Genomic DNA, 16,330 nt, shown 5'->3' with positions numbered 1-16,330 from the left:
ATAAATAAAATCTTTGAAAAAAAAAAAAAAAAAAAAAAAAGAATTTATTCACAAACTTAAAGGCTTGATTTTTAAAAGAATGCTAAAATAGCCCTCTAGCAAAAAATGAAACCTCCCTATTGATTAAAAAAAACCCTAAAAGTAGATATTTAACAAATTATAAAGCCACTTTTCATCCAATATGAAAAGTCAGATAAAATGAATAATTTTCTAGAACTTATGAATTATGAAAATTTACCTGGGAGGAATTAAAAAATTGGAATGAATTATATAGTCCAATGTCTCTCTACTCATTTCACACTCACTGTCTGCTTCCGTCACCTGCCCTTAAGAAAATATGAAGACAAATTTGCCACATGTTCAAAGAACGGTTGGTTCCTATCTTATCCAAACTACTCTCAGGGCAGAAGACACAGAAGTCTATCAATTCATTTTAATTATTCTTAGGGTTTAGGATAGGCTTAGGGTTAATGTTCAGTGGATTTGCAACTTGTGTAAAACAGGCAACTGTTTTACACAAAACTGAGGCAACTGTAGGCCAGTTTCTCCTATGAACATAGATACTAAATAGTAATTTAAGTATTCGGAAATTGGATCCTTTAGTGTATGAAAAATATATAATCACCAAAAAAGAGATACAAATGACAAGAATATGAAAAGATGCTCTACATCGTATGCTATCAGAGAAATTTAAGTGAAAACCAGAATGAGACACACTACATGTCTATTAGAATGTCCAGAATCTGAAACACTCACAATACCAAATATTCAGAATATGTGGGACAATGTTGCAATCCAAAACAAAATCATTCATTGCTAGTAAGAATGCAAAGTGGTACAGCCACTCTGGAAGACATTTTGGCGGTTTCTGTAGAATGAAACATACTATTACCATACAATCCACACTCCTTGGTATTGACTCAAAGGAGCTGAAAAGTTATGTCCACACAAAAACCTGCACAAGGATGTTTATAGCAGCTTTATTCATAATTTCCAAAACTCGGAGGCAACCAAGATGTCCTTCAGTAGGTAAATGGGTAAACTATAGGAGAACCAGACAATGGAATATTATTCAGGAGTAACGAGAAATGAGATGTCAAGCCATGGGAAGACATGACAGCACTTTACATGCATATTACTAAGTGAAAGAAACCAATTTGGGAAGACTACATACTGTATGGTTCCGACTATCCGATATCCCAAAAAAGATGAAACTATGGAAGCAGTAAAAAGATCAGTGGTTGCCAGGAGCTGAAGAGGAGGGAAAAATAAATAGAGCACACAGGATTTTTAGGGCAGTAAAAATACTCTGTATGATAACATAATGATTGATACATGTCATATGATACATTTGCTCAAACCCATAGAATAGAGGACACCAAGAGTGAACCCTAATATGAGCTTTGGATTCAGAGATTGTGATGTGTCAATGGTTAATTCACCAACTTTATGATTTACCCATTGAAAGTATATAATTCAATGTTTTAAAAAATAATAGGTTAAGACTATATTAAGAGTTGTGCAATCAATACCAGAATCAACTTTAGAACAATTTCATCACACCAAAAAGAAACCCCATATCTGTTAGCAGTCAATCCCCATTTCCCTCCTACTTTCCACACCTAAACAATTACCAATCTACTTTCTGCCCCAATGAATTTGCCTATTTGGACATTTCATACAAATGGAAACATATAATATGTCATCTTTTGGGACTGGCTTCTTTCACTTAGCTTAATGTCTTCAGGGTGCTTCCATGTTATAAAATGTATCAATACTTCCATTTTCATATGTATGCCAATATTTATTGCCTGATAATATTCTGTTGTATGGATATACCTTATTTGTTCACTCATCAGTTGATTAGGTTGTTTCCGCTTCTTGGTTATTATGAATAATGTTGCTATGAACATCTATTTACAAGTTTTGTGTAGACTTATGTTTTCATTACTCTTGTATTCAAACCTAGGATTGGAATTTGGGGATCATATGACAACCTTACGTTTTGAATTTTGAAGAACTGCCAATCTGTTTTACAAAGTGGTTGCCTCACTTTACATTTCCATGAACAATGTGTGAGGGTTCTAATTAACCCACATCTTCACCAACACTCATTATTGTCTGTCTATTTTATTATAGTTATCCCAGTGGGTATAAAGTGGTATCCCACTGTGACGTGGATTAATGACTGATGATTTTGAGCATGGCTTCAGGTGTCTATTGGCCATCTGTATATCTTTTATCTATCTACTCAAATCCTTTACCAATTTTGAAATTATTTTTATTAAGTTATAAGAGTTCTTTATATTTCGAGACACAAGTCCTGTGTCAAAGATATGACTTGCAAATATTGTTTTCCATTCTGTGGGTTGTCATTTTATTTTGTTGATAACTTTTGAAACTTACAAGATTTTAATTTTGATGCAGTCCAACTTAATAATTTTTACTCTTTTGCTTATGCTTCGGTATCACCTTTAAAACACAATTCCAAAACCAAAATAATGCAGATTTATTCCTATGTTCTCTTCTAATAGTTTTATAGTTTTATCTCCTACTAAATATAACACTATTAATCCATTTTGAGTTAATATTTGTATACAGTATGAGGTGAGGTTCAATTTCATATTTTGGTGTGGCTGTCCACTTGTTCTAGCACCATTTTAACCATAACGATGGGCTTATTTCTGGACACTAAGGTCTATTCCATTGATCTATAGCTCTATTCTTACACCATTATCACTGTTGATTTCTATTGCTTCATATAAGTTTTGAAATCAGAAAGTGTGATTTCTTCAACTTTTTCTTCAAAATTATTTTGGCTATTCAAGTTTCCATGAAATTACATGTGAATTTTAGGATCAACTTGTCCATTTCTACAAATAAGCCAGTTAGGATTCTGATAGTAGTTGCGTTGAACCTGTATAAATCAATTTAGAGAGTAATGCCATCTCAACAATGTTAGTACTTCAGTCCATGAATATGGGGTGTTTTCCCATTAATTTAAGTCTTCTTTAATCTATTAAAAATTTTTGTAGTTTCCTGTACATAAAATTTGCACTTCTTTTGTTGAATTTATGTCTAGTTTTAAATTTATTCTTGCTTATATGGTAGCATTTTCTTCATTTAATTTAATTTGTTTATCTCTAGTATATATACATACAGTTGATTTTCTGTGTTGATCTTGCAGTCAGCCACATTACTGAACTTGTTTATTAATGATAATATCACAGAATTTTTGATACACCATACTAACGTGATTCTAAATTTCATATGGAAGGGCTAGCTAAGGACTAAGGGAGTTGCCTAAATCTGCCTCCTGATAAACCTCCAAAACAAAATTACAAGAAGAAAAATGAAAGTACATTAAAATTATGTTCCTGGCATACCTAAAAAAATTTAATACTTTTTGAATATTAATTACTAAAATTGTTGCAATCTTTATAAATAAATGAAAGAAAATAGAAATCCTAGGAACATTTTTTGTAAGTAAAAGTGTATTTTATCCAAAAAAAGTATGGAGGAAAGGGTAGTCTTTTTCAACAAATGATCCAGGTATCCCTATAGAAGAAAAAATGAACATCAGTCTTTACCTCTCAATAAACACAAAAATTAACTCAAAATGGATTGCAGATGTAAACATTAAAGTTAAAACTATAAAACGTCTAGACAAAGACAGTAGAAAAAAATCTTTGCTACTTTGGTCCAGGCAAAGATTTCCTAGTTCTCAAAAAGCAAGAATCATAAAGAAAAAACTTTATAAATTAGACCTCATCAAAATTGAATGTTTTTCTCTTTAAATAAAGCCATCAAGGAAATAAAAAACAAGCCACGATAGGAAAATATCCACAATTAATTTTTCAACAAAAGAAGTTTCTCCAGAATATACAGGGAACTCTTGCAAATACAAAATTAGACACCAACTGACCAAATTAAAAATACTCAAACATTTTGAACATATGTTTCACAAAAGAAGATATGCAAATGGCCAATACGCACATATAAAGATGCTCAATATCATTAGTCATCTGGGAAATGCAATTTAAAACAACTATGAGAGGATGATGACGTTATACCCCCACTAAAATGGCTAACGTTAAAAAGACTGACAATACTATTGGTGGAGGATGTAAGGAAATAACTTAGAAATTTTGCTCCAGGTATTTGCCAAAGAGAAAAAAACACAGGGGCATCTGGGTGGCTCAGTCAGTTAAGCCTCTGCCTTCAGCTCAGGTCATGATCCCAGGGTCCTGGGATCGAGCCCCACATCGGGCTCTCTGCTCAGCGGGGAGCCTCCTTCCTCCTGCCTACTTGTGTTCTCTCTCTCTCTCACTCTGTCAGATAAATAAATAAAATATTTTAAAAAATAGAAAAAAACATGTCCGCACAGTGACATCTACACAAAGATTCATAGCAGATTGACTTACAGTAGCTGAAAGTCTGGAAGTAACCCCAATGTCCGAATAATACTTGAATGAATAGATAAAATGTGGTGTATCCTCACAGTGGAATACTACTCATGAAATAAAAGAACCAACTCCTGACACATGCAACAACATGAATGACTCTCTAGACCATTATACTGAGTGCCATATGCTAAACATAAAAAACCACTTCCTACTTGATTTTATCTATGTGAAATGAGTGAAAAAATGAAATTAATCTATAGGAACAGAGAGCACTTCAGAGGGTGTTGGGATTGGGCAAGGGAGCTGAGTTGACGGGGAAGTGTCACAGAACTTTTGGGGGATGATAGAAATAGTTTAGGTCTTAACTGTGGTGGTGGTTAGGTAGATGCATATATTTGTCAAAAGTCATACATTTTTACCTCAAATTAGTATGTCTTACTGTAAATTGTACCTGATAAATTTGACCTAGGCATTTATTACCTTCTCCATCTCAAGTTATGATGACTAGTTACTGGAGGCTTCCAAATAATGACAGTTAAGTTTATCAGTACTACCAATGACAGATTTTCAGCACAGTGGAATCTAGAAATCCCAAGATGAATCATAATATATATAAGAGGAAGAGGATATTCTCAGAGGTCTTCAGGTCAGTGGACTCTTTCAGGTCAACGGTGCCACTTTAGAGTGACATTTCCTGTTAAGGGACCTCTAAAGCAAATTGGGTAAGACCAGATATCTTTCTTTTAATTTCACGATTAATTCATAGTTAAAATGTGGTTATTGATCATCATAATTATAATAGGAAGAATGGTTTTTTCCATATCTTTTTTTCATATTTTATATTCTTATTCTTTTAACAGGGCCAGGCTCACCTCAGAATTTTAGCTGCAGTGATAAAAATGCAAATAACATCATGCTCACCTGGAAACCCCCTACAGATATTTTTCATAATTATACTCTTTGTTATGAGAAGAATAAAGGTAATTTGTTTAAGAATAATTCCATATCAGGAAAGATAATTCCAGAAGTGAAAAACGCTAGAAATGGGGGTTGAGCTAGTGAGTGACTGTGATGGGCACCATAGATGCCTTAATTTTAGAACTGCTTCCACTCTCTGTGGGTTCTCCAGTCTCTGACATGACTAACGCCTAGAACATCCCCAATATTTGCTTGTCTTTCTTGATCTGTCTTAGTTCTAATCTTTACACTCCAAAGCCTGGAGAAAAAAATATCTGCAAGATAATTATTATTTTCCAAATATTATGTAAGTTGCATGGTTCAAACTCCTTATTCAGGCTCACAAAGAAACAAATACCTCTCAAAACTTGCGCCTGGTGGTATACACAAAATATTGGATGAATAAATAGGAAAGTTTGCCTAATTTAGCCATGGAAGCCAGTTTAATGGCAGAGGAATCTTGGAGCATAATTCTAGTTAAAGTTAGTCTTTGTAAAAATAAATGTCATTCAAAAAATGTGCTATGACCAGTTCAGCCATGAGCCCTCCAAATGAGAGTCTATTTAAGGGGGAAAAAAAACAATCTCCTGGATAACTTAAAGTATCCAAAATGCTTGTAGAAAACTGTAGGCATCACTGGACCCCCTCCCAGCCAACTCAGCATGTGAGAGCTCACTTGCCAATCCTTTACTTGTAGCTTAAAGTAGGCCTGAGCTGACTATCGTACAGAATTCCATCTCTTTGCTTGGTAGGAAAGAAACAGACATTCATTTAAAATTCTGAAATTGCTTGTTTCTAGCGTATTAGTTTATATTTTGATAACATTGTTCCTGCTGATTGTTTGACTTTTAATAATGAAACTACTAAAGCAAAGTTAAATACACATGCGTTTTCAACTTAGCTTAAGAGGATTCAAAGGCTGTGGAGAAGAAATACATGCCTTCTACTTGCTGTAATGGTAATTTCAAAAGTTAGGTCTATGGGAAAAGAACATTGAAATTACAGGAAGATAAAACAGCAATTTAATTAGATACTTGCTCAGACCCTTCTTGTACAAACTTCCTTGGTTTGGATTCTGGATGAGCACATTGTTTGGCTTTCTTTTCTCTTCTCCGAGTCGTCTACTCACTATTCCTTACTGTACTCTTCCAAACTCTCTCCTACGGAGTATTTTGAATGGAAGAGTAGATGGTGAAAATTTATGAGTGGTGTTTATTGCTCCTTTGTACTCTGCACAGCTTTTAAAAAATGTCTACTTTAATAATCAGGTTAAGGAGGATGTAATTATTAGCAGTCTGACAAGTTTTGTTTTATTTTAGTTTTATTTTCTTTGCAACTAGTACAGCTCCTTTTAATTTAGTGCCATGAAATATATGGCTATCTAAATGTAACATTTGAACAGGATTGGGGGGAAAAGAAGGAGAACTGGCCAATATCAGGCTATGTGTGTCCTTCTACTTCACCTTTCATATTTTCCCCACCTGTCATATTTTCCTCCATTTCCCCCCAAATCAACTGCCATAAAAAGAAAGGTGTTCTGCTGTTCTATTCATCTCAAATATGCCATGAGATCCTCTTCAATTTTATCAGGGAGTTGATAGGATTTTAACATTGTTAAAATGATTATTTTAACTACTCTCATTGTTTCAAGTAATATCACTATTAAAAATCCACAGGAATAAAGTCTATGAAGTACTATTGCAGATTATATTGCTTTTTAGTTGGGTATTACATTTGATTTCATTATTTCATAATCCAGTCATTTCAGTGTCTCTGAAAGCTACATATTGAAAGAGAACAAAAATGTAGTTTCCTACATTTACTTAGTTTCCTCTTTGTTGGGTGTTTTCGTAATATTTTAAGATTTTGTTAAGCATTTCAATAATAACTCTGAAAAAAGAAATGTATCCATTGTTTATGTAATGCAACTCAGGATCACAGAACTTCTGATAAATGTTCAAATTCAACAGCTTGAACTGTGCTCTTTTGGCTACTGTGTTGTTCATGTTTTTAGCATGAGCTACTTTGAGAAACTGCAGTATTTTATATTAACTTAAGGATGACAAGTGACAAGAAGTCCCCCCAATAATGGGAAAGAGCCATCTATGCTTTGTTGCATCCAAAGTACTATATTTGTGTGTTTGTGTGTGTGTGTGCGTGTGTGTATGTGTGTGTGAAGAGTGGGTGGAGGGAGGGGCAAAGAGAGAGGGAGAGGGTGAATCTGAAGCAGATTCCACGCTCAGTGAGGAGCCCAACACAGGGTCCAATCTCAGGACCCGAGACCCAGGCGCCCCCACATACTATTTTCAAAAGTTACTGAAACCAGTGTGTACCCTTCAAGACCACAATGATGTTGCTGGAAATTTTGTGTATTACTTTTTTTTTTTCTTTTTTTAAGAAGAAAGATATTTTTTCCCCCTTCCAGCACAAAATTCTTTGGGGATCAATAGGTTTATACTATTTGGCATAGTGTTCAAGAAGATACTTCAGAGTAGTCTCAGAAGCTGTGGATTTCCCAAGGTGTTTTTTTTTTTCTTCTTAAACAAAGAAGTGACAAGTGAGGAAGCCAGTGTCTTTCTAACCCTTTCCAGTCAACATGCATGACTTAAAATTTCATGTCTCTTGCTCTAAGAAAAGACAAATTTCAAGCACTATGTCAAATAAGTCCTTAGTGTGTTTCATATTGTACTTCTGCTGTCAAAGTCCTGAGAAAAATTGTTCAAATTCGTGGAAGAGGCAGAGATATTCACATAAGGTATTTTGACATTTCAACCAAAGCTTGAAGCCCTTTGCAATCGGAAATGAACATTCCCAACCACCCTTCTAAGCACTGAAAACTTTAATCCCAAACAGCAGTATCTTTTGAACAACACATTCTTCAAAATTAAATCACCAATTTGACTTTTGTCAAATTAGCTAAGATAAAATCTTTACAGAAGTACATAAATCAATCATTTTGAAGCAGAATGGTTGTCAGAATACATATGCAAACATACAAAATTAGGTCACTGAATGGAAGCCAGAGTGACCTTGAGAATAGCATCTTGATGCTTAGATTTTATCTGGTATTGTTCTAGCAGTCAGATCCTACATAAGGAGTGAGTGGAAGTTTGAGTAGGGGTAAGGGAGAGTTATGCCTGCCCCTCTCTTGAGCTAACGCCTTTCCAGGAGACCTCAAAGAGAATTCTCACTAGGGATAGAGTAGAACTAAGCTGGCAGGTATAAATCAATTAACTCCAGCTTTGGGGATTTCTGAGAAAATAGACATTTAATCAGGTTAGAAGAGTCATTTTATCTTACTTATTATTTAACATTCCATGGTAAGGTCGAGATATTACTATAATCTCAATACTAAGTAACTGAGACAAGATATTAACAGGTTAGATCTTATACTGTTTCTGCAAATCCATAGGCATGTCAAGCTGGACTGGAAAAGTGAAGTACCCAGGTTCAAAAACAACTTGGCCCCACTGCAAACCCTTGTCCCTTCTTCCACAGCAGACAATATGCGCAGTGGTGAAGGCAAGAGCATAGACCCTAGAACCTCAATGCTTGGGTCTCATCCTGGCTCTGTTCCTCCTTTCCTGTGAGATTATAGACTGATTGCTTCATGTTTCTATGGCTCAGTTTTCTCATCTGTAAAATTGGATGAAACTAAGAGAGCCAGCCTATAGAGTTGTGGTGATGGCTAATTCATTCATGTACACCAAGTAAAATCGTGCTTGGCACATAGAATGATCTAGTCATTATCTTTTATCATCAACCTTATTATTATTACTATTATCACTACAATTGCTAGCCAGCATCATGCTGCCAACTTTAATCTTACTTTAATTACATCCTGATTGTCTTTTAATAAGTTTTGATTGATACCACTTGGCTACTCAAAAATGGTGGCTTATGAATTTTCAATTTAACAAATGCTAATTCGTCTGCTTGAATGTCAAAACATATTTAAACAAGATCCTACCTGCCATATGCCTCCCTGACCAGAATCTGGTATCCTAGTCAGGCTTGTCCCTACATTCAGAATGCTCCTTCTTTCATTCGTAATGCTTTCTTTTATCCCTTATGCCAACAGAGTTATTAGTCCTTGAATGGATTCTGTGCCTCAAATCCATAACAGTAACTAATATCAGTGTTCAAAGTTCAAAGGTTGCATATTAGAAAAAGACTCCCTAAAAAGTACTCTTTCTAAAACAATACAACTCAAGACTCATAAAAGTCATTGTGGGCTGTGTTTTCTCAGAAAGGAAGGAGACCACCTTCACAAATATACTTGAACTTGTTAAATGTTTTATGTTCCAAATCAATTATATGAAATTATATTTTTGAATATTTGAGTTTATTTACAGTAAATGAATTTGTTCAATACATTTGCGGGTAATTGTATATACAGTACTTCTGAATACCAAGGATGTATATCTTTCTCAGTCTCTCAGTTTGGAGTTGGCTCAAAATGATTTAATGTAGAGGGGCACCTGGGTGGTTCGGTCATTAAGCTTCTGACTTCAGCTCAGAGCCCCGAATCAGGCTCCCTGCTTGGCAGGAAGTCTGTTTCTCCCTCTTCACTCCCCCTGCTTGTGTTTCCTCTCTCACTGTCTTTCTCTCTCTCTCTGTCAAATTAAATACATAATTTAAAAAAAAAAATGATTTAATGTAGAGTCCAAATTAAATATGTGGCAATCCTGACTTTTAATGACTTAATAAATGTTTACATTTTTCCCCATGATAAAAATAAAGAATGCATGAATCTGGATAATACGACGATCCAATATAGATTGTCAAATTTGGCACCTTATACAGCCTACGAGATATCATTAAATGCCTATGCCATTGGAAAAGTACAACGTAATGGAACTGCTGTGAAGGTAACATGTCATACAGCATCAACAAGTAAGTTCTATGCTTTGATGCTTCTTTCTGTGAATGGCAAGGTGCAAAGTGTAAACTTTTCAGTATACAATCCATCTATCTTTGTGCTTCATTTAGGAAACACATTGAGATGGCACATGTGTTAACATCTAGGGTTTATAATAATTTAAAATACAGTAATTTAAAAACTGTTATCCTGGGTTTTCTGTATACCTCATATATCATCATAGAATTGTAAGAATGAAGCAGAGGGCATATTAACAGGTACAATTTTTAAGGTTTCAATTTAGGTACCTAATCAACTTAGATAAAAATGCATTATCTGTTGTTTTCTTTATCATCTAAAAATATCAACTGTAATCAGACACCTAATAATGTCTCACTTTGAAAGCAAAGTGTTCACTTGCTAACCTCTGCTTAGCTTACAAAACGTCCTATAAAACATAACATTTTATTGGCATTTTCTTCTCTTTGTTATACTGAACTACCTACTATTTTATTTTATGGCACATTTTCCATTTGAGGTTTCCTTTCAAAGGCATTTGCCTCTTGCCACCTGTATGATGTTTCCATAGTTTCCAAGATCTAAAGCTAGATCTATCTCTGAGGTGAATGTTAACTCCACTAAGTCAGGAAGGAAGAAACAGCCCTGTGTAAGGCAGTATTTGTAGCTCCAGGGATCCTAACTGGCACCAGGCTTATGAAGAAAAAATTTCTCATTTAGGGCTGGGCGCAGAATGCTCTTAGTGAAATTTAAGGTCATTTAGATTCTGCTTTTAAAAGTCCAGATCCTTGAACTTTATGGTTTTATTATTTTTCTAAATCTCTGTGAAGTCACAAAAAATGAAGATAATTTGTTGCTGCTCCTGAAAAATGCAGCCAGGTAGGTGGTTACTAGGATAACATAAGCATCTCAAGAATGGAGAAGCTGGGACATCTGGCTGGTTCAGTGGGTACAGTGCCACTCTTGATTTTGGGATTGTGAGTTTGAGCCCCACGTTGGGTGTAGAGATTACTGAAAAATAAAAGTCTTGAAACAATGCAGATGCTGGACTGTATGTAAACTTTCAGGGTCCCCATATCATCCTTTCTTTTCTCCTTGCCCCTTTCTCTCTTTCCTTCTATTCTGTAATTCTATATACTCCCCGTAGGGGATAGCATCAACTCTCATGATTTCAAGTACAACATAGATGCTAATATTCACTGAATGACTAGGTGATTTATTTTTAGGTGTTTTGGTACAACATTTTGATGGATGTACTATTGTAACTTCCTCATCTAAAACCACCAAATTCACACTTAAAATTATTTATATTGTACATTTACATTGCCAAGTGATTTTAATATGCATTTACAAAGTGATTCAAGTAACAAATCTTTCTTCATTTTGATAGCTCCAGAAGCAGTCAACAACTTACATGCTTCACTGAAAACAGATAATAGTATAATTGTGACTTGTAAGCCTCCTACCAAATATAATGGCCCCATGAATGGCTCCTACCATCTGAAATTCAAAACTGGAGGTGGTGATGTTAAAAACAAAACATCAAAATCTTGTAATTTCTCTGTAGAAGATCTTCAATATTCAACAACATATGAATTTGAGGTAAGATTTTAATTTCTATAATCACTATAGTACTGATATACATTATAATGATTGTCACGTCATACTTAAATCATACTAAGACCAGTGTTCATGTGAGCTTGAGAAACTGTGTCTAATGAAATCAAACTTTGAAGTCTTAAATATTTGACTTCAAACTTTGAATCCCTAGTTCTAAAAACAGTGGTTTCAAACAAATATTTTGGGGGGAATATTTTTGACCTTCAATGTGATTTACTTAAAGCAAAATTATTGCTCCTCTGTCAAGAAGCACAACATTTTCATGCAGTGGATTATTAATTTGTCAAATGTTTCATTTACCTTGAATTTATCTTTATTAACATGACTTTTTAAATTACAAAATATTTTATAGGTACACTGAGGTTGGAAAAGAGTAGGAATAAATATTAGGAAATACAGGTGAACATAGAGAATTAAAAAACTCGTCTATAAGCTTACTGTGTACTGATCATATTTCGTGAATGTACTCCTAAAATGAAAAAATTCAGTCTTTCTCCTGGTTGTAGGGGAAAACCTCAGTTCAGTCTTCTCTTGTGTGTTCTTCTCTGTGAGTCTCCTGTACTCTTCATGTGCAACACTAAACTGACACTTCTGGGCACAAAATGTGTGGAGCCTTTTCCCCACGTCAACAAGTCTTTGTGGCACTAGCTGGGTGTCCTACAATTTAATTCAAATCTGACACTACCTATCTGGAGACAGTGGCAGATTCCACTGGTGAAGGGCTTGGTCCCACAAGACTGTTCCCATTCCTCTTCAGATGCCAACTGCAAGTAGCTGGTCCCTAGGTTACCCTCAACTTTTGTTCAATGTGGTTATAAATTGGGCATTCCCATGACCCTCTCCTCAGGTCTGACTGTTTGCATGGCCCACAGAACTCAGGGAAACACTTATTCACATTTATTTATTTATTTATACCAATTTATTAAAGGATGTGATAAAGGGTACAGATGCAGTCAGATGAAGAGATAGGGTGATGTCTGAGAAGGCCCCAAGTAAGTACAGCACCTTCTGTCTCCATGAATTTGGAATGTACCATTCTCCCGATGTAGATGTGTTCACCAACCTGATAGCTCCCCAAATCTTTTTCTTTGGAGATTTTAAGGAGTCTTCGTCATGTAGATGTGATCAATCATTAACATCATTTTCAGCCCTTCTACCTTCTCAAGAGAATGAGAGGCAGGACTGAAAATTCCAAACTTCTACTCACGGCTTTATCTTTCCAGTGACTAGTCACCTCGTTAGAATGAAAGACAATCCTATCACCAGGGAAATTATAAGGGTTTCAGGAATTCTATGCCAGGAACCAAGGGCAAAGACCAGTATATATTTTCTATTACGTCACAACTTCCTTAACATGTAATGCATATTTATATATATTCAGCATATATATTATCAACATTTTGAACATGCAGTTTTTCACATATCACTATATCACAAAGAGTTTTCCATGTTAAATAGTCGGCTACTATGCAATTTTTAATTGCTATGTAAGAGTCTATCATATGGCTTTATCACATTCTATTAACCGTGCTTGTTTTCATCTCCATTGTAGACAATAATCAATAAACACACTTACTGGTAAACAGAAAAATCTTTGAAACTGTCTTTAATCACTTCAGTTTAAATAAATTCCTGGAAATAAATGTATTGGTTTAAAAAAAATTTACATGTATTTTAAGAATTTTTGTGATAAATTTTTTTCCCTCTAAGTTACCAAATTACACTTCCCATAACAGTATATGAAGTGACTGCTGTTAAGTCTCACAATACTGGGCATGCCCTTCTTTTTCTTTGATGTGTAGTAGGTGAAATATGGTATTAACATCTCCTTTTGTTTTAATGGAGTTTATTTACTGATGAAGATAAACATAGTTTTTGTTGTTGCTGTTACTGGTCTTGTGGTACCATACTTTTTACCTCCTTTACCCAGTTTTATTTGGGGAAGTTGGGTATTGATGATATTAAAGTCTTTGTCATATAAGTTGCAAATTTTGTTTCTGACTTGCAGTTTGCTTTTTAATTTTATTTATAAAACTAAGTCATATACAATTTTTCCTTTTATTTTTATTCAGTCAAATTTATCAGTTTTATTTCTGATTTGATGGAAATTTAAACAGTCTATAGTTGACTATTCAATATAATGTTCAATATGTTGGCAACTGGCTTCATATCTTTAATCACTTAAAGAAATGTTTATATATATATAATAATGTATATAAATATATAAACATTCTTGTTGTTTCTCTGTTTAATCAGAGATATAGGTTAGACTTCATCACATGTTTTTATTGTACTATATTAGATGATGCCATGGTTGTGATGACATGATGTTATTTGTTTATATGGTGAATTATAGTAATAGGTTTTGTAATGTTAAACCATGTCACATTCTAAGAAAAAAATCTTGCTCTGTTGTTATGTATTATTTCCTGAAAGTATTATTGAATTCAATGGCTTAATTTTTTTAAGTCTTTATGAATGGATATTCATAAATGCGATCATTCAATAAGTGGTAGAAGTAATGGGCATAGCCATTTGGTATAGGTGTGGGCATGCTCCATTCTTAATATATTTTGGTACAAAGGTTATGCTAACCTGATAAAGCATATTGGAGACATTTTCCTGTTTTTGTACATTTTATAACTTTAATATAGGGATGTTTTGTTCTCTGAATAATTTGTTTTAATCCTTTTAACACAGAGGAATTCCTTCTGAACCATTTACATTTTCTTCCAATATTATTGTTCTTTACAGATATTTTACACTTTGTGAGGGTGATATTTATTTTTTCAAGGAATAGTCCATGTAAAAGAAATATTTTGTTATTGCATATCACGTCCATTATACATCATCTCCCTTTACTTTTCTAGCACCCATTAAGCTACGTTTCTTTTCAGTTTCTCAACCACATCTGTACAGGTACTTTACCTGATGCTCTTCTCTCTTTCTAGAATTTTCTTTTCCCATTTGTCAATATAAGTTATTCTGGAAAAATATAAACATCATATTAAAATACAATCTTCAAAATCAAGTTAGTGTATTATTATCTAGTTATCCATTTTTCCCTACCCTCCAAAAGATTGTCTCTTGTTTTCTTCATTGCATGTACCATAATTCATTTTCATGTTTCTTTCTGTTTCTACTACAACATTTATGCCATCGTGAGGTACCAATCATTTTAGTTTTCATCATCACTGTGATCTCTGGTTAATAGAATAGTAAAGTTGTTTTTATCATTCTTAATTTATTACTTTTCTTTTTTGTAGATTTATTTTTATGTTCTGGTAATTTAGGGTTGAAAGTGTTTTTTTGTCCATTTCTTTCATTTTTTATTTTCTAAAAGCAAAACAAAAGAAATCTATGAACTGTCTTTTGGTAAAATTTTGACTATATACCATGTCTGTGATATTTATTACTAATTTTTGAATGACTGACATAAAATTTAACGAGTGGATTTTTAGAGTAGAATGTTCTTATTATTGATAATTTCCAAAGAATTTACAACTGCAATTAGAAAGAATTTTTCATTTATCTGTTTTTAAAGAGAGTGTTTTTACATTTTTGGTGCTTGGATTTTTTTTAATTTTTTTATTTTAATAAACATATAATGTATTTTTATCCCCAGGGGTACAGGTCTGTGAATCGCCAGGTTTACACATTTCACAGCACTCATCATAGCACATACCCTCCCCAATGTCCATTTCCCCACCACCCTCTCCCGTCCCCCCTCCCCCCCAGCAACCCTCAGTCTGTTTTTTGAGATTGAGTCTTTTATGGTTTGTCTCCCTCCCAATCCCATCGTTTCATTTTTTTCCCTACCTCCTCCCAACCCCCCCGCCTTGCATCTCCACTTCCTCATATCAAAGAGATCATATGATAGTTATCTTTCTCCGATTGACTTATTTCGCTAAGCATGATACCCTCTAGTTCCATCCACGTCATGGCAAATGGCAAGATTTCATCTCTTTTGATGGCTGCATAGTATTCCATTGTATATATATATACCACTTCTTCTTTATCCATTCATCTGTTGATGGACATCTAGGCTCCTTCCACAGTTTGGCTATTGTGGACATTGCTGCTATAAACATTCGGGTGCACGTGCCCTTTCGGAGCACCACGTTTGAATCTTTAAGATATATACCCAGTAGTGCAATCGCTGGGTCATAGGGTAGCTCTATTTTCAGTTTTTTGAGGAACCTCCACACTGTTTTCCAGAGTGGTTGCACCAGCTTGCATTCCCACCAGCAGTGTAGGAGGATTCCCCTCTCTCTGCATCCTCGCCAGCATCTGTCATTTCTTGACTTGTTAATTTTAGCCATTCTGACTGGTGTGAGGTGGTATCTCATTGTGGTTTTGATTTGTATTTCCCTGATGCCGAGTGATGTGGAGCATTTTTTCATGTGTCTGTTGGCCGTCTGGATGTCTTCTTTGCAGAAATGTCTGTTCATGTCCTCTGCCCATTTCT

The 16,330-nt window shown here is 34.5% G+C and overlaps 1 protein-coding gene across 2 annotated transcripts in view; it reads left to right on the top strand.

The window, feature by feature from the left end:
* Positions 1–16,330, top strand: part of PTPRC (protein tyrosine phosphatase receptor type C) — a 133,143-nt gene that overhangs the window by 76,848 nt on the left and 39,965 nt on the right. For both annotated transcript variants that reach the window (XM_080824960.1, XM_080824959.1), the window contains exons 10-12: positions 5,267–5,386; positions 10,107–10,259; positions 11,633–11,844. In XM_080824960.1, the coding sequence (XP_080681086.1) occupies positions 5,267–5,386; positions 10,107–10,259; positions 11,633–11,844 (485 nt within the window). The remainder of the gene's footprint in view (positions 1–5,266; positions 5,387–10,106; positions 10,260–11,632; positions 11,845–16,330) is intronic.

The sequence above is a fragment of the Martes martes genome (assembly GCF_963455335.1).
Source record: "Martes martes genome assembly, chromosome: 15".
NCBI lineage: Eukaryota > Metazoa > Chordata > Mammalia > Carnivora > Mustelidae > Martes > Martes martes.
This window is presented reverse-complemented; position numbering and strand designations above follow the sequence as displayed.